The 25,601-nt window shown below is 42.3% G+C and overlaps 1 protein-coding gene across 1 annotated transcript; it reads right to left on the reverse strand.

Annotated features, from left to right (window-relative positions):
- Positions 1-1,445: 1,445 nt before the first annotated feature.
- Positions 1,446-25,392, reverse strand: TRA2B (transformer 2 beta homolog). Its single transcript, XM_088451033.1, has 9 exons — positions 25,215-25,392; positions 13,849-13,994; positions 8,061-8,223; positions 7,447-7,635; positions 6,243-6,358; positions 4,597-4,686; positions 3,956-4,009; positions 3,644-3,717; positions 1,446-2,275 (listed from the first exon to the last, which is right to left on the reverse strand). The coding sequence occupies exons 1-9, from the start codon at positions 25,248-25,250 to the stop codon at positions 2,265-2,267; spliced, it is 879 nt and encodes a 292-aa protein (XP_088307159.1). The 5' UTR covers positions 25,251-25,392; the 3' UTR covers positions 1,446-2,264.
- Between the last annotated feature and the right edge of the window lie 209 nt (positions 25,393-25,601).

The raw sequence follows: 25,601 nt of genomic DNA on the forward strand, positions 1-25,601 counted from the left end.
GCTTTCACTCTCAAGGCCACACACACTAAGCAAAACATTTAACAAGTTATTAGATGTACTTTAAAAGTAATTCTTGAACATTTATTGCTGATCACGCATGTCAATGCATAGAAAGTTATTTTGAAGAAACTAGGTTACAGGAATCTGCTCTAGGGAATAGTATTGCCATCCGTGCATTGGTACAGTAGCAGATTGCCCGCAGTTCAGTGCCAGTTGTTGCACACAGATCCCCTTCAGTAGATGTACCCTGAAGTCCTCAGTTACTATCCACGTGGAAATAGAATTGGAATACTGAAGTATGGCAAGCGAAGCAGGTCCAAGAGGGTACACATTTCTATTATTGGCGGCCAGATACTAGAGTGGAGATAAAATAACAGCACTGTCAGGGAATGGAACCATACTTCCACCCTCACTCCACATCAGGTGCATTCACTAAAGGGCATCTATACACAACCATTGATGCACAAATCAGTCCCAGCATGCCCTCTTGGCCCAGAACTGTGGTGTTGAGTGTTAGATTATCACATAACCACCAGTTAAAAACTGGATTACTTTTCTCGTAGGATAAAAAAAAAAAAAAAAAAAAATCGTGCAGCCAGGGAAGAAAAAGAAAAAAAAAAAAAAACACATGCTGAATCACATCGTACTAGTGTATTGCCAGCGTGAAACAGTTTCAGTTCCATATTACAATGTTCAAAAGTTCTTTTGTTGTATGCTGCCTTGGAAGGCATTTGTCTTTACATTAGCACATTACTTTGAGGGAATTTATTGCAACCAAGATTTAGACAGCTAGTATACAGACCACTTGCAGTAACAACCATCCTCCAAATATTATATAGCAGGCATGGCAAAACCACTACTCAAGAACCCCCAATAGCTCAGCATAACTGACAAATTCTACAGATCCACAGATGGTCTGGAAATCATGAACATACACTGCCAGATAATATGCCCGACAAGACATTTTATCTTGCAGCCCGACCCCAGCATATCGTAGGCACACTGCGATAGCTCAGTGTATTGGCCTCTATATCTGAGCTCCGTCCCTGGGGAAGGAGACATTTCCACGTTCCAAGGAACAGGGCAAATGTCTGTCGGGCCGCAGCTGGGCCTACACTGCCTGATGCAGCAGACCTTTAACTCACAAAATATTGCATCGGAAAGGCATGCTGAACGATCCGGCCCGATAATTGTATAGTGTATGCCCAGCATTAGAAATGAATGCAACAAGTTTCAAAATGTGACTGTTATGATCACACATGTGCACCATCTAGGTGGTCTGCAAAATGTGAAAGGTTAAGGGCCCTCAGGACTGGGTTCGCCACACTTGCTATATAGCATTTGCAGAGATTGCACAGTATAACAAATATAATTTAGTCAGATATTCAAAGCCATTCCAACATATCTGACTAGTGGTGTATGCAAAACATAACATGCTACAGTGATACCGAATTTTTTTTATTAAAACATCCATATCAATGAAGCCAACATTTGAATATGCAAGTTTCACAAGGTCTTTCTTCCACTGTCTGCTAAAGGTACTTATCCATTAGCACATTTGAAAACTGTCCTTTAATAACTATGCATGTTTAAGATAGGAAAAACAAACAAAAACTTTCCCCTTGCAGCATTGTTCCAGTGTTTGAATTCACCAATCTAGACACATTACCTAAGACACTGCAGAATGAAGCTATAAACCTATATTCACTACAACCTCCTAATTGAAACCAAGAATCTCAAAACCAGAGGTCAGCTTTCTGGACAGATTTAATAATTAGTTGCATCAATGTGCCACAGATGTCAATATGGACCATACATAAATATGGATAGTGACAATAATTGCATTGAAGTTATATTGTTACATAGCAATATGCATTCATTGCTTGCTTTTGTATTCTTCGGCACATACCTTAGTTAAAACTGCTCATTCTATGTGCAATGGTGGTGGTTCCAGAATAGGAATAGACAATTCCATTAAAGCAGTACCACACAAAAAATAGGTTTATAATAAAAAAAATGGACATTTTTAAAAAGCAGTTTCCAGAAAATTAGAAGATAAAAAAAAAAAACCATGCAAACATCTGCAGTGATTCATAATTATGCCTATACAAGCAGAAACCAGTTTTTTTGTATTTTTATTTTGTATAAATCTACCAAAACATTGTCACAAAAAGGATCTCATCATGTACATCACTTCAAAGCTTTACTGTATACACACGAACAAATTCGTTGTAGTTTTAAATGGACTTGAAGGAATTCATGTTTCAATAACGACCTGCAAAGAAAGACAAATTAAGGCATTTAAGTGTTAAGTATTAAGTGCTGGTTAGTCTTTTCTATATTTCATACATTGCATTGAGAAGCATTCAATACTATGTCAAAATGAGAGTCCCCATCACCACATGGACCGAGGTAATTAGAAAGTCATAGAACTCAGGTCTAAGCATGTAACCCATACAGGTACCCAAAGAGGCAGATCTCACCTCTTGTTTAAGACTATTGAAATTACCAAGTAGCCTGTAGTAGGTGGGTGAGAAGGAAGATATTGGTAACTAAATGGAACAGTGGGGGGGTGGGGCTTACTAGACAGCATCTCTACTGTCTGAGAATGCAGTTTACTGTGACTAAACCAATTCGGCATGGTAAACTGCATCTCCTAACTTAAAGCTGGGTACAAACTGGAGCGATGTCGTTCCAAGTTGTGTGAATGCAAGATATGCAGGCTCCCGCAGTCGCATGTGACAGTCAGGTTTGAAGTGCTGCTCATCAAACCTGACTATATTAATTCGGCACCATGTAGTTATAACGAAGGACGGAATGAGTGATCATTCCGACATGTACCAAGGATCAGATAGGTCGGCCCGACTGGATACAATCAGCATCCCGGCAGTTGGGATACAGATGCTTACATTCGATTGAATAGCTCCAGACACTTATTCCCACCACTATTCAACATTGCATTTAATTGAATTCCCCCTATTTTCTTTAAGCCACTGCAGGTCAATTGTACAGTTCAGTACATCCATCTCTGTTAAAAAAGGCTTAAGAAATATATGAGATCCATATATACAACTATAAGACAGATACACATAGGATTTGTTTAAATCAAGTCCATCATTTGCTTTTAGCAAGTTTACTGGGATTCATTATCTCCCAAAAGGTCTCAACTAGAATACAATCTGTAGCTACAGTAGTGACAACACAGACTGCTAGCACAAAACTAGCACCATATCATCACTAGTGGATCAAGAATCATGAGTGGCCTTAAAAGCAATCTAACAAAAGGCATCCCACAAATGCCTTTTAATGATATGCACTGTGCTTTTAAGTAAAAGTAAGATTTCCAAGAGTGTGGATCTGAACATTATCAAAATTCCATACTTTCTACAATCTGGCCAGTAAAAACCACACCTCAGAAAGCTTTAAGGCCTCTGCCACAAATGATAGGAGCACTTGGGAAGAAATCAATCAAGCAAAAAGACACTGGTCTTGAGTAGCTGATCAGACCGATGAGTGCTAGCAATCCAAGCAAATGCTCTTCAACTGTTTTAGGTAGAAATACATTCTTGGCAGTTAATGTTCTAGACAAATTACCTTTTGAATAGAGAACAAAAAAAAAAAAAAAAAAAAAAAATCAACTTACGTGGAGAGTATGAACGAGATCTTGAGCGAGACCTATATCCACCTCTGCTATAATATGGTGAGGGAGATCGCCTCCTATAAAATTAAAGTTTGCACAAATTAATATACATTATACACAAGTAGTTTGGCAATATCTTTAAACTAGATATATTTTTAAACAACATTTTCTTAAACTGAATTTTAAATTTGTACATGCCCATTATTAAAGGAGGTATTTATCTCAGATTATCTACAATGATGATTAGTACAAACAGATCAAGATCAAATTGAGCAGAGAAATATATGTCTTTTCCCAAGAAACACTCTTAATTACCTAGAAAACTGATCCCTGTCTTGTCCACCACGCCATCCGCCACCTCCTCCGCCTCTGAAACGCAGAATGCAACACATCAATAACTGTCATACTAAATTGAAAGCTATTAAAACAAATCTTAAAACCAAGCAGCACCTACTGGATATATTAAACTAATTCACATACAAAACAGCTGTCTTTAGACTAGGTAAAAGAAAATAAAACAATCTATATCTTGTTTGTTATAGCTTGTAACACTGGTTAAAAAAAAAAAAATGCTGAAATGCTAATACAGATCAGAGTCTCTAACTGTATTGATTAAGTGATTGCCTAGATGAAAGGTGAAACATGGCCCCTAGAATCTCCCCCCCCCTCCCAAATGTGGTCCCTAGAGTATCAGGCTGCCCATCACTGGTTTATACCAAAGAGTTCTACTCACACAACATTTGATTACTTTATATTTTTATTAGATCTCTGGAACGAGTTTGTTACCATAAGTATAACATTTATTTGATCAGAGAACAGCATAATAAAAACAAATCCCAATATCTGTAGTAACAAATATCTTCTATCCTTCATTATAATAAATTTGACGGAGGGTCAAATACTGTAAAGTCCTTTTATTCTGTTGTAAAAATATAAATTCCTATTATAGAATTTACCTGTATGAGGATCTGCTGTAATATTCTCTATCATCGTATCCCCCCCTTTCATAGCCTCGATCATAGTAGTCCCTACGTCGAGAACTGCCACTGTAAAAAGGTAAGAAACATGAGAAAGCTTAAAAAACAAATAAAAATCACTAGATAATGGCAGTTAAATATCTAAAAATGTTTAAGAGTCACTAACCTTTAATAGGCTATAATTTACTATTGACTAGTACAGGGGACACACTAGCTGAAGTACCAAGTTTCACTCAGGTAGACCTTAGATATTTAGTTTCCATTTCCTCTCACCACTCCAGTAATACATTGATCCTTCACCTTTATAATAATGAATACTCTCCCTCACTGCTCTAGTAAGACATTCCCCTCCTGCACCTGTGTACCAACACACTCCACTCCCTCACCTCTGTAGTAACATTTCCCTCTCGTCTGTTGTAACACATTCGACATTTCCTCACCTATATAGTAATACAGGCATGAGGGAGGGATTGTAACATTACTCACTCACACCTGTAGTAAAAAAAACATTCCCTACCATCTCACCCCATAGTAACACATTTGACATTCCCCTCCCCTAAGGTGTGTTCATGGCGACTATTTGGATGGAGTCCTTGTGAGGTTTCTTTAGTATTGGGAGGCTGGAGTGTGCCCTTTGTAGGGAAATTGAGCAGAACTCGGGTAGAGACGAGTGGATCTCAAGTACCAACATCTAGTAGCTTTTATAAGCATTTATGGGAGGAGATTCAATTCCCATCTTGGCAATGTAGCTACTGGTTTAAGTGCCCGGAGATGATCAATTGACAGCATTGCGCTCAAGTCAGGAGACCCTGTTTACAGTGACTAATGCCTGGGCTTTTGGCTGGGAACACAGACTAAGTGTGTACCCAGCCAACAGAACGACATATCGTGTGATCTGGTGAACGACTGCACAATAGGTCATTCCACCGCCGAATCAAATGCATAAGGTAGTCAGTCAGATCTTCAGATTGATCAGCATTGCACAGCAGATTTAAAGATGAAACAAATGACCCCGTGGAGCGTGCACACACACTGGATGATTTGAACAATTTGTCGTTCCAGTCTGTTGGAAAACAAATTTATTTTTTTTAATAAACACAGGACTTTGCCCGTTTGCGTTTCGCCGAGTCAGTTTACACATCCTTTGAAATTTAAGGCGAAAAGCGGTGGTGCACACGGAAAGTGAATTCGCCAAAAAACACGAAGTAGGCGAAGTACATTTCGACGGAGAAATTATCGTGGCTAATTGAATACAGGTCTTAGTCGTTGTAAACTGCATTTCTTGACTTAAGCGCTGGGCGCGATGCGATTAGAGCCCACAGTAATAGCAACTAGCCCTGATGCAATAGTTAAGTCAGATTTCTGTTTGCACCATCAGGAGGGAGCAAGTGGAAATCTATAGTCGGGGGCTACAGCGCAGGCAATTGATATAGTTACAGGCACTTCAACAAGTATTTACATTGCGCTGCAAATGGATTCCAAACCCCTCACTAGTGAGGTCAAAGTTCTTATCTTATTTAAAGTCACCTTTCTGCAGCAGCAGTTATAGGAGCCAGAAGCACCATGGATCTTTAGCCTTCATATTTATTTAGCTTCCATTCAAAACAAGTTCAGTAAATACTCACTAAGTTGGTCTTCCCATATATATTCCTGGTGTAGGTGTATGAGGCCTCTTTGTAATGGAGAAATCAACCCGTATCCGTCTTCCATCCAGTTCCATTCCATTAGCACGCTCCTTTGCCTGCAAAGAGTTTAGAATCACTTTTGAAACGAAAGTGACAGACATACCCTAACAAAAAGGCATATGTACAGGTCCCCCCACACTTATAAAGTCAATTAAACTTCATCCATTGGCTGTGGTGCACTGGCACTAGAAACCATTATTCAAGACACGGAAACAAAGTTTGTGTGGCTACTAGCATTCAGAGAAACTGCGTGGATCCAAACGATAGTTGACCCACTGTGGAAGCCTTCTGGACACCAGTAAAAACACTAATGCAAGTCAAATTTAGGATTGCCGTGAGTTTTCACCTGCCTATTTTGTGCATAAATGTCAGGAGTATGAGGCTCTGTGTCTTCATATCCAATTTCTATAAATTATAAATGAAGTTGTAGTGAATTGTTTGCTAAAAAAGAATAATTCTAAAAAAAAAAAAAAAAAGCAAAAGCAGAAAGATCAGTCAAACTGCACTATTTATATTGACTCCTTTTAATTCCTTGAACTCTTATTCACCAGCTGGTACCCAAACATCATTGCTGGTTGTATAGTCAGAGAATATGAACAGCAGTTTACAAGTTCTACAATTGGCTTCTGTGTCCTCTAGTACATGGGATAACTGCATGTATGTCAGTTTAGTATTCCAGCAGCTGAACAGAAAGCAACGCATTACCACAACATGTGTAGTGGTAGTTTCTGTACTTTAATATCAGAATATTCTAATCAGATGGTGCTGCTCATTACCTACATGAAGTCCGAATCCAGAAATATTCAATGAAACTGATATTTTGCTGAGCTATATATGAAACCGCTAGAAAACTACAGAATTACAATACAGTGCTATGCAACAGCACAAATATGTAGGACTAGAAGACAAATGTTCTGGATAACTTTCAAGTGTATCTTTTGTATCTGCTTACTTTTTTTTTTTTTTTTAAATTGACGGAACTTGTTAAAACCTCAAGCAGCAAGAAATTCAACTGCTTACCCATTACATTATACAACCCTCCTGCACAGTGAACATAAGCAATCTAATTTTTCTAGTTGCAATTCATCAGATGCCTTAATAGATCTTTTCACTGAAACAGTATGCACCAAAATATATTTCTCACCTCCTTTGCATCATCGACATTCTCAAAGTACACAAATGAGAATCCTCTTGAACGACGAGACTGCTGGTCATACACAATGGAAACATCCGCTAAAGGACCATACTTTGAAAATACTTCCCTTAGATCGCGTTCTGTGGTATAAAGACTCAGTCCAAACACACCTAAGCAGCAGTTTGGATCAGGGTTTGCCTAAAGGGGAAACAGGTATAAAGTTTATCTATTCCACTTATCCCATGACTTTTGTAACCATTTAACATTCAAAACTACCCCAGAATAGGTTTGGTCTAAAATATATTTTTCATAGGGGGTGATTCAATTCTTTTATGGAGCAAATAAATTGTTGCGCCATTTGGGCACGCACTGCCGGAGGTAAACATTTCTGCACGCAGCATCTTGTGCAAGAAATCGGAACTATGGGCGCAAAGCAGTACTTAAGACAGGTTTAACAGTTTGCACAGCTAAAACCGATGCTGTTGGGCACGCACACGTGGCAGAAGCGCCCAAACAGGCAATTGAATTGCTCAGTCGGGCGCCCCCAATAGTTAAGATGCCCAATAAAATAATCGAATAGCCCCCACAGTGTTTAATATTAATACAAACCAAGTTTCACTTACCCTATTGCCTACATGGCGTCTACGATTTGACATGGGAGAATGACTATGGCTGTGGCGCCTTCGATATTCTCTGCTATGTGAACGGCTTCTAGATCTTCTATGAGATCTTGAACGAGTACGAGACCTTGTATAATGCCGACGAGAACTTCTTCTTGATCTAGATCTATAAAGGGAGAAAAATAGTTATGGTAGACTTGCTTAGATAACTCCTTTTCTTCAGTGTCCACAGGGATACCATGGGGATATTAAGGTTTGAAGACCAGGCAACAGTTAAAGCTTTGACTCCCAGAATGCCCTGGGTACTCCATATATACTCCACCCCTAGCCATAGGTCTTCAGTTTAGTCAAGCTTAAAGGCAGGAGAGGGAAAGGAGGAAGAACAGTCATACACCAGAAACACTTACAGAAGATGAGGGAATCTGACAGAGAAAATCACCCAATGAAGCCAGGTGAGTCAGGGTGGGTGCCCTGTGGACCTCGAAGAAAAGGAGTTATCTAGGCAAGTCTACCAGAACTCTAATTTTCCTCTTCAGGGTCCATAGGGATACCATGGGGATGTCCTAAAGCACTTCCCCTAGGGTGGGGGGATGCTCCTAAGCAGAAAGGAGTACCAATTGCCAAAAGGAAGCATCCTGGGAGGCAAAAGTATCAAACGCCTAAAACCTAAGAAAAGTGTGGAGAGAAGACCACATGGCAGCCTTGCACCAGTTCAGCAGAGGCACCATGACTGAATGCCCACGATGGCCCTACAGAGTAGGATATGCTGTCACCGTGCTTGGAACAGGAAGATCAGCCTGTGTGTACACCCGAGAGATAGCTGCACGTAACCATCTCGCCAAAGTCTGCTTATTGGCTGGCCATCCTCATTTGTGAAAACCATATAATACAAAAAGAGAATCAGAGTTTCTAACAGTTTGTACACTCCAATAATACGGAGAGCACGAACTACACCCAGGGAAACGGGACACTACCTTAAGAAAGTAATCCTCCCTTGTACAAAGAACAGCTCTATCCTGGTGAAAAATCAAAAATGGGAAGAGTGCTGCCAAATCAGAGACTCTGCGAGCAGAGGAAGAAGTGTCTTTGCCGTCAACCACTTCAAATCTACAGGAGTCTAATGGTGCATCCAGCTAGTTGATTGGTTGGAATGAAAATCTGGTAAGGTATGAAACCAAATGACAATCAGCAATTTGCTCCCAAGCACAGGAAAACTGACAAAAACTGTTTGAACAAATTGTTTAACTCAAACATTAAAAAAAAAAAAAATTGTCTGAACGTCCATTTTAATCTGTTTTCTGGCATTTAAGAGCAAATTGCTGATCATTTACTCCCATACATTACCAGATTTTCATTCCAACCAATCAAGTAGTAGGATGGTTGGACAGAAAATCTTTACATGTGTATGCAGCTTATAGGTTCAAATGGGGAAGCTTGTAACCCCTTAAAAACCAAAGAAATCCCACAGTGCTACTGGTGGGAACAAGAGGAGGCTGAACTCGCAGGACTCCTTGGAAAAAAATTCTAACATCTGGTAGTGAAGCAATCTTCTTCTGGAACCAGACTTACAGTGCAGAAACTTGCACTCGAAGTGGCCAGGCGGAGACCATAGTCTAACCCTGCCTGCAGAAAAGCCAGTGTCCTGGAAATCCTAAACACCTTAGGATCATATTCCTTATGATTACACCATTGACCAAAAGAATGCCAAACTCTAATAGAGGTGAGCATTCTATGCTCTAAGCATCATTTGAATTACAGAACTGGAAAATCCCTTCACTTTTAGGAAGTAAGATTCAGGAGCCACCACTACTGTTCCGCCTTCGTGCTTGAATTTCCTGAGAATTCTTAAGCACAAGGAAATTGGAGGAAAGATACACCAACTTGAAGTCCCATCTTACTGTAAGTGCGTCCACAAAGGCGGCTGATTGTCTCTGGACCTGGCGCCGTACCTGCACACCTTGTGATTGTGGAGTAATACCATTTGTTTACCAGGAGCTGAAACACTCACATGCTAGAGAGTGGTCTCTCCATCTGGATGTCCTGGCGACTTCTGAAGTCTGCTTTTCCAATTGAGTACTCCTGGAATGAATATTGCCGAGGTGGCCAGAAGATTACATTCTGCCCAAACGAGAGCCTTTGTCACTTCTTTCATGGCTGCACAACTCCTTGTGCTACCCTGATTATTGAGGTAGGCCTTTCCTGGAACAGGTCCTGTGCCCTGACAAGTGCTTTGTATACTGCTCACAGTTCCAGAATGTTTATTGGCAGACTACTTTCCTGATTTGTCCATCTCGGAAGGTGTGATGAACAGTCATTGCAAGGACTGGCATCTGTGGTGAGAAGCACCCAATTTGGAATCCAGAACGGGCGCCCTTTAATATGCTCCTTTTTATAGCCACCACAGAAGGTAGTGACGAACCTCTTGAGTGAGAAAGATCATCCAGGACCGTATTAAATGAGGCAGTCTGTTCCACCTGGAGAGAATCGACCTTTGTAGAGGCCTGGAATGGAACTGAGCATAGCCCACCATGTCGAAGGTAAATGCCATTGATCCCAGCACCTGCAATGCTGACAGAATGGATACTCTTCACTTGCACAGCAGCATGTGTATCTGCTTTGACAAGGCCCCAATCTTGTCCTCTGGCAGAAACACCCTTTGTAGCTGAGAATTTAGAAATGCTCCCAGATATACCATCTACTGTGTTGGAGAAAGTGATGATTTCTTCCAATAGATCCAGCCATGCCTTTGTAGGTAGGCTATGGTCAGTTGAAGATGGTTTTGCGAAACCAACAGAGTCCATGTCAATTTCAGAAGGTTGTCCAGATACGGCAGAATTCACTCAGACGCCGGAGATAAGCAGTCATGACTGACATTTAGGTAAATACCCCGGGGAGCCATCGAAAGGCCAAAGGTTAGAGCCTGAAATTGGTAATGTTGCTGAAGGACAGCAAATTGTAAAAATTACTGGTGGATTGGGATAATTGGAATATGCAGATGCACATCTTAACTATAAAAGGGAAACCATGCAAGCTCCCAGCTCCATAGCCAAAATAATTGACCGGAGATTTTCCATGCAGATTTTGGGAACATGGATAAACCTGTTGAGGGTTTTTAGATTCAATATAGGGAGATATGCCCCATTCAGCTTCTGGACCAGAAATATATATTTCAGTAATAACCCCCTTCCCTGTCTGGACACAGGAACTGGGACTATTACCCCTGCCTGTAGCAGGGAATGAATGGCTTCCTGAAAAGCCAAGGCCTTGTCCACATCCGACGGGGGCTTTGTGGCAAAAAACCTGTCAGGGATGTCTCTTGAAAGTGAGGGCATACCAGAGACCACATCTCGGACCCAGGCATCTGTAGTTTGTTGCCAATAATCCGCAAACTGAAGGTGGCCTCCCCACCCTGGTATCCCCTGGAGGAGGCCCGCTCCATCAGGCCAAGGGCTAGTGTTCCAGCTTAGAAGCTGAATGTCTTGCATTAATTTGTCATTTTGACTTACAAAAACTAGTCGGCTAGAAGTCTGTACCTTACCTTGTCCCTGAGGACGGAAGGACTGAAAAGCAACCTGCCTAGAATGCAGACCTGCTGACTTTGAAGGCGCCAGAATAGAAATTATGTTGTTATCAAACTCTGCTCCAAGAAGTACCTTTCCATGAAAAAGTAAAAAATTTACAGCACCCTCTTTGATCCTGTATCAGCTTACAAAGATCTTAACCAAAGGGCCCGGCATGCTAAGGATGCTGCTGATGCCTTAGAAGCTAAAATTCCAGCATCCACTGCAGCTCCTCCAAGATAGGAAGCCGCTTCCCATATGTGGGAGATATTTATAATCTGTTCTCTGGTAGCATTTGCTAGAGACAAATGCCTCAATCCATTCTTAAACAGCCTTGGCTACCCAGGGTCCAGCTATAGCCAGACAGGTAACAGCTCCAGATGAAAATATTGCCTTAAAAGAGGCTTCAATCTTTTTATCCCTTAGAGAAGATGCTGATTGAATAGGCAATGTAGCATTTCTGATTAATTGTGTTACACAATCATCCACAGTAGGAGGTACCTCCCACTTCACAAACAGAAGGTGGGAACAGAAAATAATTGTATCATCCATCTACATAAAACCGCTCATCAGGGTTACCCCCATGCCTCCTCAATAAGCTCAGTGAGCTGTCCAGACAAAGGGAACTCAGTTTTGACTACATTTCGGTGGTGATTAAACAGTCTTCTTACTATGAGCAGGTTCATCATCCTGAATATCTAGGACTGATTTAACCATCCTCACCAAAAGTAGTAACATCCACAGTAGATTGATGATCTGCCTCCCCAGAAGTAGATCCTGGAAAGGAATCCTGTGCATCATCAGATTCCTCTGATTATGTATCCGAATCCATGTTGGGCAGACTAAAGCACCTAAACGCAAGTTATCTTTCTCAGTCACTACTTGTCTTATCAACATTAGATGATGGCCATTCTAGTCAGAGTGTGGCACCAACATCCCTTATTGCAGAATGCAAATGAGGTGAAAACATGTTGACACCCCATCCAAGGAGGCATCGATGGAGTAGCCAAACAATCCACCACCTGCATCAAAACCTGGGACAAAAAGAGGCAACCCTAGATGGCTCTTGTCCAACAGGTAAACTGGACTGGTAAGGTGGTACTTTATAACAGTCCACACAAACCCTCCTTTATGTCCTGTGAGGACACACAAGCCTTATATGATTTACATGAAACAGGTGCAGGTGGCTCCTCATCCAGTTTCCTTTTATCTTTTGACCTCTTCAAAATAAAGGCACAATTATAAAGTTATGAGAGTCTTCACAAAATCTCAATGAATGAAATACTTCAGAAAGAAATAAGTGATTGTTATAATTGACAGAAAAAAATAAAAATAAAACAAACAGCATCAGTCAGCAGCTAGCAAACAGTCACATACAATGCACGTGTAATATAATTACAGTTGGCTCTAAATCAGCTACAGCAACGCAAAGGAATGGTCGGACATAGAGCACTGTATACCTTAACCAAGGGAGAGGTATACAGGGAGACTGACCCAGACCCTCCTGAGACCACAGCTACCGGGTGGGCCATGAGAGTGGAGGGTAGGCGGAGCAACCCAGATGCGCAAAACCCTTCTAGGGACTGCATATGGGGCGGGGGAGGAGCGCCAACTTCCCCTAAGCTGCATTAACCAGCCAGGTACGCTGGCCTCGTGGCAGCAAATTGAGTCTGCTGCCGAACCCGGGCGTCAGACGATAGGGCCCCGGCTGGTGTAGTAAGGATGCGGACAATCTCTGGTCCTTACAGCAGAGGCTTCTGGTGAGTGACACAAGAAGCATGTGCTGCCATGCGCAATTTCCTGTAAGAGGAATCGCCTCACCCAACATCTCCAAGCATCCGGTACAGTCCAGGTTGCAGCCTCGCTGTTAGCCAAGCCCTGCCGAAATCACCAGCACAATTACTGATGTTGCGGCCCGGCGGCGGTAGATTGAGTCGCAGTACATGCATCTTAATACAGACGCCTGGTACTGCCAACTCAAAAAAGAATAAAAAAAGCTCCTGTTACAAAGGTGCATCTGAGTCCTACCGCACCAAACAAGCTGAAGTCCTATGACTAGGGGCGGGGTATATATGGAGGAGGACCAGGACCCGGGGTATTCTGGGAGCCAGAGCTTTAACTGTTTGGTGCCTGGTCTTCCAGCCATAATATCCCCATGGTATCCCGAAGAAGAAATAAAACAAACATACACTCCCCCACTACTAATCTGGGTGATTACACGAAAAACAAACCTAGATTCAGATCTTGACCTCGACTTGGATCTTGAACGCCTGGACCCCTCTTTTGATCGGGATCGTGCCGGAGAGCGATTAGGAGAATGGCTTGCAGACTTGCCAGAACGGCGAGCACTTCCACTCCTTGAAGCAGATCGAGATTCCTGAAGACGAACATAATACATTTTACTATAAACATGTAATAAGAAAAATAAAAGTTACAATAAGCACAATCCCCTTTGAAGATGAAAGATGCTGAATTTACTCTAAAAAATGTTGTCTGGATAATTTTTTAAATTTACACTAATTCCATTTTTACCTATTTTTCCCCTGTATGCACTCTTAAACAGATAATGCATGCACTTATTTTGAAAAATATACAGGGACACAGAAACAGACTAGTAATTACTTAGCGTAGAGCTTTATGATTCCAGATTACTTCTTATCTTAACTTCATTTTTATTTCATTTCTTTCTTCATTCTTCATTTTCAAATTCTGACTTCTTTTCATCTTCCCCACTTCATACACATTTCTCATTATTCTACAAGTAGGACTTCAGTTCTGCTAATTAGCATGCATACTTTTTTTTTTTTTTTTTTTTCAAATTTCAGCTTCACTTATTTCTTAGCTTCAAATAATTCTCATTAAATATACGAGTCATGACGACTTCTGTATTTTCCTTCTTCAATAATAACCTTGACAGAAAAAGAACAGGATGGAGTTTAAAATCTTTAGGATCAAAACTCTGCGACAAAGCTAACATAAAACACATACTGAATGCCATGACAGCAGAGTTTCCCCAATTTGGACTCCTAAATGTGAAGTATAGATTTGTCTTCTGACAAGTTAAAGTATAGAACCACCAAAAGAATGCAAATGTAGTTTTTAAATATGAAGCTACTACAGACAATTTTGCAAAGTGGAACCACAGCAAGAGATCAATTACCACATGTACAACCACTGCTCCAACTAGAACAGGTTACCACTAATAGCACTGCCGCTACTAAAGGAAGGGGACTGTCAGTGTTGGCAAGAGCTTTATTAAAAAAAAAAAAAAAAAAGACGCATTAACTGCCAACTCTCAGAAATCATTCCACAAAATACTGTACAATACAAAAAGGCCATGTACTCCACCAAACCAATGCAGATACCTAAATAAACTTACATGCAAAAAAAAAAACCCTTAAGAAAAGTAATCAGTTTATACATATTCCTAGGTTATATACAGTAATTACGGTTGAGAACAAAACATTTAATTTCAACCTTTCACCAAAGCCAAGCATGTCCTAAAAAGGGATTCTACAACTCCACTGTAAACCCAACAATGGAAGAGCAATGTCAATTATCACTCACCCTGAACCATGTTCAATATACAGAATCTAGCCATGCATCTACATTGACAATCGTCAAGTTCTTGAGGGAGGACTTTCTACACTTTCAATACTATTAAAACTATAAGAACCGTCAAGCAGCTGGAGATTAATGATCTATTAAGAAAAGTTCTAAATCACAGAAATATTTATCATTTCAGCTTTGACAACGGTCTTTCATACACAAAGCAGGGGTGGGGAACCTTTTTTCTGGCGAGGGCCATTTTGACAATTACAATATTCGTAGGCTGGTATAGGCTACACCCCTTCCGTGTGATGTCACAGGGGCAGGGCCACAATAGCAGGTGATTACAGCAATGCCCGGAGCTATAAAGGGCAGCAGTGTGACCGTCTGAAGCATCCTAAGGATGCTCCAGGCAGCACTGCTGCATAGATTCTGGCTACAGCGTGCCATTCTAGGCAACCTGCTAGCCAGATGAGGCTAGCAGAAAAGCTCTGAGGGCCAGACCAAACGATTCCAGGGGCCTTAAACAGCCCCTGGGCCTGAGGTTCCCCATCCCCGACTTAAAAGGATATTTCTTAGGCTGGGTACACGTAAAGATTTTGTCCTACCATCCAACTAGTTGATTGGTTGGAATGAAAATCTGGTAAAATATTTTGGAGTAAATGATCAATTTGCTCCTAAATGCCAGGAAACAGATGAAAATGGTCGTTCAGACAAGTTTGAACAAATTGTTTAGATCAAACATCTAAAACAGTTTGTCCATTTTACAGAGTTTTGGAGCAAATTGCTGATTGTCATTTGCTTTCATACCTTACCAGATTTTCATTCCAACCAATCAACTAGCTGGATGGTTGGACAGAAAATCTTTACATGTGTATGCACCATCAGACTCCTGTAGATTTGAAATGGTTGACAGCAAAGATCTTCGTTCCAAAATTTACCTTAACCAGGTCAGCAATAGCAAGGATAGCTGTAGTACTTCATCCACTAATTCAAGAGCATCCAATATATTTTTTGTAACCATCATACCTAATAAAACCACACCAAGTAGAATAGTGTGTACAAGTTTACAAGGGCTAGTATGATACAACCTTGTTGGCAATTACATCCCTTTTTGAACAGGGTTAACAAAAGTGAAGTTACTCCACCTTTCACATGCTGATCCCTCACAACAAACTAGTACTTACTACAGCAAAATACAAAAAGGGGTCTATTTACTAATTCTTGGATGGAGATAAAAGAGGCCCTTTATCTCCGTTCACTTTATTGATTTTTATTATTCACGAGTGATAAAACTTGTTGGAGTAAGATAAATGGTGCTCCAGCCAATCAGCTCCCAATTGTCATGTTTGAAAAATGACAGCTGGGAGCAGATTGGCTGGAGCACCATTTATCTTACTCAACAAGTTCACTCGTTGAGTAATAAAACTCATTGATAAATGAGGCCCAAAGTACCATCCAATCAGCTCCTAGCTCATGTCACAGGCAGTGTTTGAAAAATGACAGTCAATAGCAGATTGGCTGGTACTTTATCTCCATCCATGGCTTAGTAAATAGAGCAAGTTTTTGAATAACTTTTTTAATGTTGTGGTAGCAATAGATGCCAAAAAGGTATCCTAACAGTAGTGTTCACTCCGGCAGCAGGCAGAGCCCTGGAGCTAGAGAGGGCAATTCTGAGCGTGCACCCAAAAAGGGGGCATGGTCATTGAAAAAGGGTGTGTCTATAAGACGCGTCATTTTCATCACTCTTGGGGGCATGCCAGGCACTTACGGACTCGCCGGGCAGCCCCCCAAGCGCTGCTGACAGGTACAATAGATTGCCGGAAGCATGCGCCCAGCGTCTATTCACCACCGGTGACTGGGTCTCTGCACATTTCCCCACCCGCGGGTCACAACGGCACCCGCAGGCTCTTAGCGGGGTGCTGCGCAGTGAGGGCAGGGCGCTTTTTGCCCTCCAGAAGGAGGGCAGGGTGCAGCGCCCCACTAAAACAGCGTAGCGGGAACACTATAACAGTCCAGGCTGTAAAGAGTTCCATTCTTAAGCACAGATAATTTAATTAGTACCTCAATCAGATGGATTAAACCATCTGCACGAAATATCCTTAAAATAGGATTTGTACTTACCGATAAATCCCTTTCTCCGATTCCAGAGGGGACACTGGAGCCTCAGTACAATGGGGTATAGGAGTGTGTTAACCGGGAGCTGGCACCTTTAAATAAAAAACTACTGGTAGCTAGCTCCTCCCCCTCTATAAAGATATGCGTGCCTAATCAAGTGGCTGCTCTACAAAGCTGGTTTAAGGAAACCCTGCAAGCAGCCGCCCATGAAGGACCTACAGAGCGCGTAGAATGCGCCGTAATAGGACCCGGTGGTTGTTTGGAAGTCATCACATATGCTTGCCTGATAGTGAAGCAAATCCATCTAGAAATGGTCTGTTTGGAGGCCGGCCAACCTGGATGGGCCACATCAAACCGAATAAACAAAGCATCCGACTTACGGAGGGAGGCAGTCCTGTCAACGTAAATCCGGAGTGCTCTGACTACATCCAAGGATTTTGAATTGGAAGAGTCATCCTTAAACACCGGAACCACGATAGGCTGGTTTATATGAAAAGCTGTCACCACTTTGGGAAGAAAAGCCCTTTCAGTACGCAGCTCCGCCCTATCCTCATGGAAAATAAGATAAGGAGGGAGGATAAAGCACTGAGTTCTGACACACGCCTTGCCGAAGCGAGAGCCAACAACAGAACCACCTTCCAGGTTAAGTACTTTATCTCCACTCTCTGTAATGGCTCAAAAGTATCAGACTGGAGGAAGGCCAACACCAAATCCAAATCCCATGGTGCTGTGGGAGGTACAAAGGGGGGGTTGAATCCTCACAACTCCCTGGAGAAAAGTCTGTATATCCGGAAGCAAAGCCAATTTCCTCTGAAAGAAAATGGACAACGCGGATACCTGTACCTTTAAAGAACCCAGACGAAGGCCTGCTGTGAGATCAGCCTGAAGAAAAAGAAGGAGACGTGATACCTTAAAGACTGAAGGAGAATTAAGTCTCTCGCACCAAGCCACATGTCTTCCATATGCGGTAGTAATGTTGAGAAGTGACTTTTTTCCTAGCCCGAATCATTGTGGGAATTACACTAGACGGAATACCCTTCTTTATGGAGGACGGCCCTTTCAATAGCCAGGCCGTCAAACGAAGCAGAAAAGGAGAAAGTAATCTATTATCTAGAAGGTGGACAAGATTGGTCTCCCTAGCTATTAGATGAAGGATTAGTCTATCTCACAGGTTCTCAAACTCGGTCCTCAGGACCCCACACAGTGCATGTTTTCCAGGTCTCCTCACAATCACAAGTAAAATAATTAGCTTCACCTGCGCATCTTTCAAAACGTGTCAGAGTGTAACAAATACACCTGTGCACCTCTAGGTGACCTGGAAAACGTGACCTGTGTGGGGTCCTGACGACAGAGTTCGAGAACCACTGGTCCATCTAATCCTTTATCAAAGAACCTTTGATTTTACCAACTGAGCTACAAGCAAAAGTGAATGACAAACTAAAGCACTAAAAACTTCCTGATTCAGACAAATACCAATGCATCTCACATGACCGATTTGAAGTAATTGAAATTAGACCCTGCTGAAAGCCATCCCCGCAAACAGCGAGTGCATATCTGGAAAAAAGATAGCTTGGGGCAGCCCAGCATCAGTGAGTACTGAGCACAGCCCATACAGTGATGGAAGGGGGCACATCTCAAGGACAGCCCCTTTTCTAGTGACCACGCCCATTTGTAGGGACACGCACAGAGGAGTGCCCTTCTGCCCCCTGTAGAATAAACACTTTGTAACCACCACTGACGTAGGAGGGATGAGTGACTTGCTAGACCATTTGAGAAGTTAGGGCACAAGTAAAATTTTGTATTACTGCAATCCTTTAGGAAACTACATAAACATGTAGGGTTTAGCATACTTATTTGGCCTCTTGAAGATCTTGACACTGCATTAACAGATGCACAAATGAAGAGTGCATCCAAACACACAGTTGACACGTTACCATCAATCCTTTATTTATAATTCTAATCTGTTGAACAGGGAATAGAGAGGCATTTCAGAACAAGTACCACCTTATGCCGGAATCAAATTAATATGTTATACTGAAATCTCCAGCAACAATATTATCTTAAAGAAGGCTGCCGAACAGTTCGTTTTCAAGTGATCTGGGGAATTTGGGGAGGAAAAAAAAAAAAAAAGAAAGTATTTGATTCAAGCTTATTGGGAAGATTTTTTTTTTCTTCAAATTAAGTACAACATCTGAAGTGTTAACTTGAATACTAGAGCTACCATTTTAAAAAACATTTGTTTGTATCTACTCTGAAATTATAATTGTGTATTCATAGCGTTCCCACTAGGCTGTTTTATTCATGCCATGCATGATTTCTAAAGGGCAGAATGCACCCTGCCCTTTTGGCAGAGCACCGCTAAAACGACCTGGCGGGTGCAGTCCTCCCCCGTAGGCCGTACTGTCCCACGGGTGGGAAAAATAGTGGTGCAGAAATCACCACCGGTGAATAGATGCAGTGCACATGGCATCTATTCCCATAGAGAAAAGAACTTGGGGCAACCCGGCATGTCCCCAAGAGTGAGAGTCATAAAGACACGCTCCCTTCGACGCACACAATAGTGTCCTTTCTAGGCCCAGCACCTATATATTATATTATAATAGGGTGTAGGGTAACAGGACAACACCAAAAAAGCATCCCAAACCACTGACCCCAGAAAGAGCACCCAATATAATACAATAACTCCTGCACTACACCCAGCGCTGACCCCTCCTTTTACACAATTTCTGTACACAAACAATGAGGAAGATGGGGCTGGACAAGACAGCACACAGATAGCCTTCAGGGCTTTTGACAGATGTCTTGCACTGCTAGGGAAACCAGTTCATACAAAAGGTGGAAAAATAATGAACCTCTACTACTGCACCTGACAATATTTGTGTGCAACAAAATGGTTTAATTTTCCTGTCTATGCAATTCTGGGAACCACTGGGTTAAGGTAATATTTGCAAACTCTTTTGAAACACGACACCCTAGAGTTGTAACATTTTCTTCATGGCACCCCTAGGCCAAAGGTTTCTTGAGAAATTCAGCAAACTTATTAAATAAAGTAAAGTTTGCTTACCAGTCAATTATAAATTCTGTTGTGGTGGTGGACAGGGCTGCGCTTCTGTTTGTCCATGTACTTTATAGCCACCAGCACTGGTTTTGCCTATCACATTGACTATAAATAATTGCGGCAGTTTAGGAACCACTGCCTTAACCTACAGCCTTCGCCAACCGTCATAAGTACAAAAGGATTATTAGTTGAAGCCATAATCTACACTAGAACAGACATTCACAAATCCCAGTAGCAAACTCACTGTCGCAACTAAAATAGATCACAGTACAGAATTTTAGAATATTCTATGCCCGTGGTTCCCAAAGGGTGCGCCACAGCTCCCAGGGTGCAGTGGGAGATGTTTTGACAGCTGGTCGAGCAGCACGCTGCCTCTCTAAGCAGCCCGCGGTCATTTACACACAGCCGGCCCCATGCTGTGCTGCTGGCTCTTGCTGACTGTCAGAGCCATGTGGCCCCCACCCCCTCCTACTCTTCTCCTGCAGGCTGTACACCTCTGCCTAGGTTAGTGACATTCAAGTGACACAGTGGGCGGAATTCAATTGATTACGCGGTCCGGATCTCCCGTCTAAAGTGACAGGAGATCGCGGGCCGCCATTCAATTGCTGCCGTTCTTCGCACTGATCGCGCCCATAGAGGTCAGGTTTAGCCGCGTAAAGCAGCTAAACCCGACCAAAGTGCTGGGCGCGATCGCGAAAATTGATGTTTGGGCACCCAAACATGTCACTTTTCGCACATTTCAGCTCTCATCACCCAGGGGCTGCGAGCTGAAATGTAGCGCTTGGCAGCTGATCGCGCCCGACAGGAGCAAGAATAGAATAGCTCCGTCGGGTGCGATGGGGATGAAAACAATTGAATTCCGCCCAGTATGTCTGAAGTTTTGACGGACTGGTGTAGTTCTTAATTAAAATTGAATATATGCAATTTAATATTTTACACCTACTTTTTTTATCATTGTTTTTAATGATTGAATAATCTGTATGTTTAGCACTGGTGTGGAGTGGGTTTATTGCAGACCATACTTAAGTTATTACATTATGGGCGGAATTCAATTGTATTCGCGGCCCACATCTCCCGTCTAAAGTGACAGGAGATCGCGGGCCGCTATACAATTGTCCAAGATGTTCACGCCCATAGAGGTCAGGTTTAGCCGCGTAAAGCAGCTAAACCCGACCAAAGTGCTGGGCGCGATCGCGAAAAGTGATGTTTGGGTGCCCAAACATGTCACTTTTCAGCTCTCATCCCCCAGGGGCTGAGAGCTGAAATATAGTGCTGGCAGCTCATTGTGCCCGACAGGAGCAAGAATTGAATAACTCCGTCGGGCGCGATAGCGGCTAGAAAGAATTGAATTCCCGCCTTACATGTCCATGAGTGCCTGGCATGCCCCCAAGAGTGATGAAGGGGGTCGCGTCTTAGACACCTTTTCTCTTGGCCACACGCTGGAATGCCCTCTCAGAGTGAACACTATATTGTAGCCGGGATAAGACTCCTCTGGGGAATATAGCACTTGCCATGCACACACAGTGTCAGATCCAGGAGCCAGCAGGAGACGGATCGTAAAATTTATCTCCTGCATGATTGTCTCTATAGGCCTAAAGCAGTTAAGGCTATCTGAGGATGGCATAAACCTTTTCAGTTTGGTACATATGGTCCAAACTGTAGTCTCCATTGATAATGGGGACTGCAGCACAAGTTGATCTCTTCTGAATTCGCCAGCATTTGGTTGCTAGAGCCATAAAAGTTAAGCAGCCCAAGGGGCCTATTTATAAGAGATATGAGCTTTTCCTCTGCTTTTTAGCAGGTGAAAAGGTTTCTTGCCATTTAAATCGAGCAGAAAAACTGTCAGATATCTGCTGTTTCATATGAAGCTCTTCAGAAGTGCCAGCCCCATAGTCAACAATTGTGTCCGGGGGCTTTAATGCTGTTGCAATAGTTTTACATTGTGATGCTATTGTTAAATTTAAAAAAACAAAAACACTTATTGCAATTTTCACTAATACTGGAGAAAACAACCATTCTCTTCCTGCTCTCTCCAGCAGTCTCTCCCACAACGCATTTTGCTCCTGGTTAACGTGTAGCGGGCATTCTTCGGTACCCATTCTGTGCATGTGTTGAAAAATGCAAGTCTTTCTCCTTGCTGGGACAGTCCTTTAAGCAAGGTTTTCACGTTAAATACCACAAAAAGTAGCAAGATTTTTACTGAATTTTTTTAACACTTCCTTAAACAAACCCTTTAATCAAGTTTTTGTCTAAAGGTCTATGTACTAATCACGGACCAGCCCAGATTATCTACCCAAGTCACTGGAGATATTTTAATTTTTTATTAAAATATCTCCACTATGTACAAAGTGGAACACAGGGTAGCCATTGTGGTAACCGCTTTCCCTGCGTGGTATTTCCCCGGCAAATTGTAGAAGTATTTTCGCAGAAGTTAAAGACTTTCCAGTGTCAGCTTCCAGAGCCGGCCAGGGGCTGCAAGAGGGGTGGGTCTATTCAGCAATAGTGACAATGTTGGCCAGAATATCAGGCAACATAGTCACAATTTTTTATCAATTATAAATATTTGTTAGCTATTCAGCATTATTTTGAGCAGGGATTGCGGTAACACTGTCCCAGAGATGTTACAAAAAGCATTGTTTTCGGTTTCCGAAAACAATACCTTCTGCTACTGCGCATGCTCAGTCATGTGCTTCCGAACAGTCTCCATCCTTACTTTGAGGTGACTGCGAAGGGGTAAGTGCATCTCCAGCCTGTCCAAAGTGATTGACACGTGTGCAGGCTTTATATTAGCCTGTATACATGTATACTTATGTGCTCTTATATTTAAGATTAATATATAAATTGTTAAATAAAATAGCACATAAATACACATGTATACAGGCTAATATAAAGCCTGTATACACAATCGCTTTCGGCAGGTTTAACAGGCTCTAGATTGACCTACCTGTCTGCGGTCACCAGGAAGCAGGGATGGAGACTGGGCAGTGTTACAGGGACTTATGGGAAAAATTTCCTGTCCCTGCAGTTTTCTGGGAATTTAATGTAATTTCTTCATATAACAACATTCTGAGATGGCGTTATATAAAGTAAGGATTGAGTAATTTAACTTTTTGCTTTGCTGAATAGCAAAAAGCATTAAAGCACTGTAGAAATCAATGGCATATCCCTACAGTGAGAGATGGGGCCTATCCATTTAACAACATGAAAGTTTAAACGTCCAGCGTTCAGACTTTCATGTTGCTGAGGTGCAGGCACGTCTTCAGTGCAGGAGCCCAACCTCCCTATCTATTAACATGCCGAACCTGACGACAGTCGTCAGGTAGACCGGCATGTTCGATAGTCAGGGTCGGCAAGGACCAGCGTGCACGCGCATTGCTGGTCCTTGCCGGCTATCCACTAGCAGACTTTCTGCATGTTCCGACCAAAACCTCCTGGTTCTGGTCGCACTGTGCAGAAAGTCGGCAAATGGATAGGCCCCTTTATGCTGGGTCCACAAAGAACGATCTGTACCACCAATGCCTTGAAAGATATCTTAGTTTACACAACCTGCAATATTTTTATGTAGAAAACAGCTTGATACATATGGCCCCTAAATAATTTGCTATAAATGTGCAGATCCTAATACAGGTGTGGCTACCATCACCCTCAGCTATTTTATTCAGGAAGTTAAACATTTTTATAAAAAATATAAACAGCTTCATATCATATACACAGTTATAAAAACCAAGGGGCATATTTACAAAGCAGTGGATTTTAAAACCCTCGATTACAGTTGTTGCTTGCCATATTTAAAAGTACAAAAGTAAATGCAAATTCAGGCTTGAGTTAAGTGTAATTGCCCTTTTAAACATGGCAGACAAAACCTTTAGAAAGTGAGGGTTGTTAAAATCCACTGCTTCTATAGATATGTGCCAAGTCTTTCATCCTACGGATACTGTGGGGAGTCGCTGCGAAGCATACATGGAAATACTTTTATCATTAACTTTCGTCCATGTTTTACGCCTTTTGATAAAAAAAAAAAATATGGGTTTAGCGCTTTCTAAATAAGCTTTAAAATAAAAATCTAAGAGTTGTAATTTACTGTGGATGGTTTCGGTCCTTGTGAATAAAGGGGGTAGTGGGGGCTGGGGGGAGGACACCCCACGAAGCACCTGTGCGAGATTGCGCCACCGCTGTATAACAATAACGTCTGTCAGGCTGGAACGTGGACGGTTTTCAATCCTAAGTAAAGCCTGACGTTAGAACACTAACCACCCTCCGCCATTGTCGGTACGAATCACTATGTGGAGTCGGCCTCTTCCAGGCCCTGCCATTGTCCGTACCGGGCAGACCATGATGCACGAGTCACCCTCCGCCATTGTCACTACCGGGCACATTACTGCATTGAGTCACCCTCCAGTCCCCGCTATTGTCGTTACAGGGCACATCACGATACGAGGGGGGGGGGGGGGGGGGCTTCTCATCCCTTACGTGCTCGCATACACAGCCGCCCCATCTTCTATACAGCAGAGCGAGTAGCCCTAATATTCAGGGGCACCTCTCTCAGCCTGAACTAGTACCATCGCCACACCTCGAAGCCATTTTAGAGAGAAGACGCGCACAAAATGGCGGCAGCTCTGCAAAAACTAGACACGCCGCTATAAGGCCCCTCAGGAGAGCAAATACGCGGCTACTACAACACGGGAACTGCAATCAACCAGGGCTCGTTTTGCTTGAAAAATGTAAAAATTTCTAACGTAGAAGTCCATATATCTACGCAAGTAACTCAGGACGTTAGTCACAGAGAGGCCTCCCTTATCATATCACTATAACCGGCCTCTTCACCTACAACCGTGTGTACCTTACTCCTATATAAGCTAGCATGTTACTGACCCGATCGCCATAATTCTGCTCCCCACTGTCGCTCATCTTCGCTGATCTCTCCCGATAGAGATATGCTCGTCCACCAGCTCCTAGAAGTGCAGAGGCTGCCGGGGGAGGAGTACCGTGTTATATATGACTACGGCCCGGCACACGCTCCTCCCCCTCCCTGGTTACTGTGTGTGCTCGTCTCTCATGAGTCACAAGCTGGAACTTGGAAACTGCCACTGGCCCTGCTTTATGGCGCTCCCCGGAGAACTCACATGAAACAAATAAAATAATGAAATGTGAGGGCCTATTTATCAAGCTCTTATCATAAAATTATATAGAAACTAGTTTCTGCTTAATTTTATGTGTCCCAGCTATGTACTAACAACTTAATGCAGGAGATAAAGGGGC

The sequence above is a fragment of the Taudactylus pleione genome, unplaced genomic scaffold (assembly GCF_031769625.1).
Source record: "Taudactylus pleione unplaced genomic scaffold, aTauple2 ptg000536l, whole genome shotgun sequence".
NCBI lineage: Eukaryota > Metazoa > Chordata > Amphibia > Anura > Myobatrachidae > Taudactylus > Taudactylus pleione.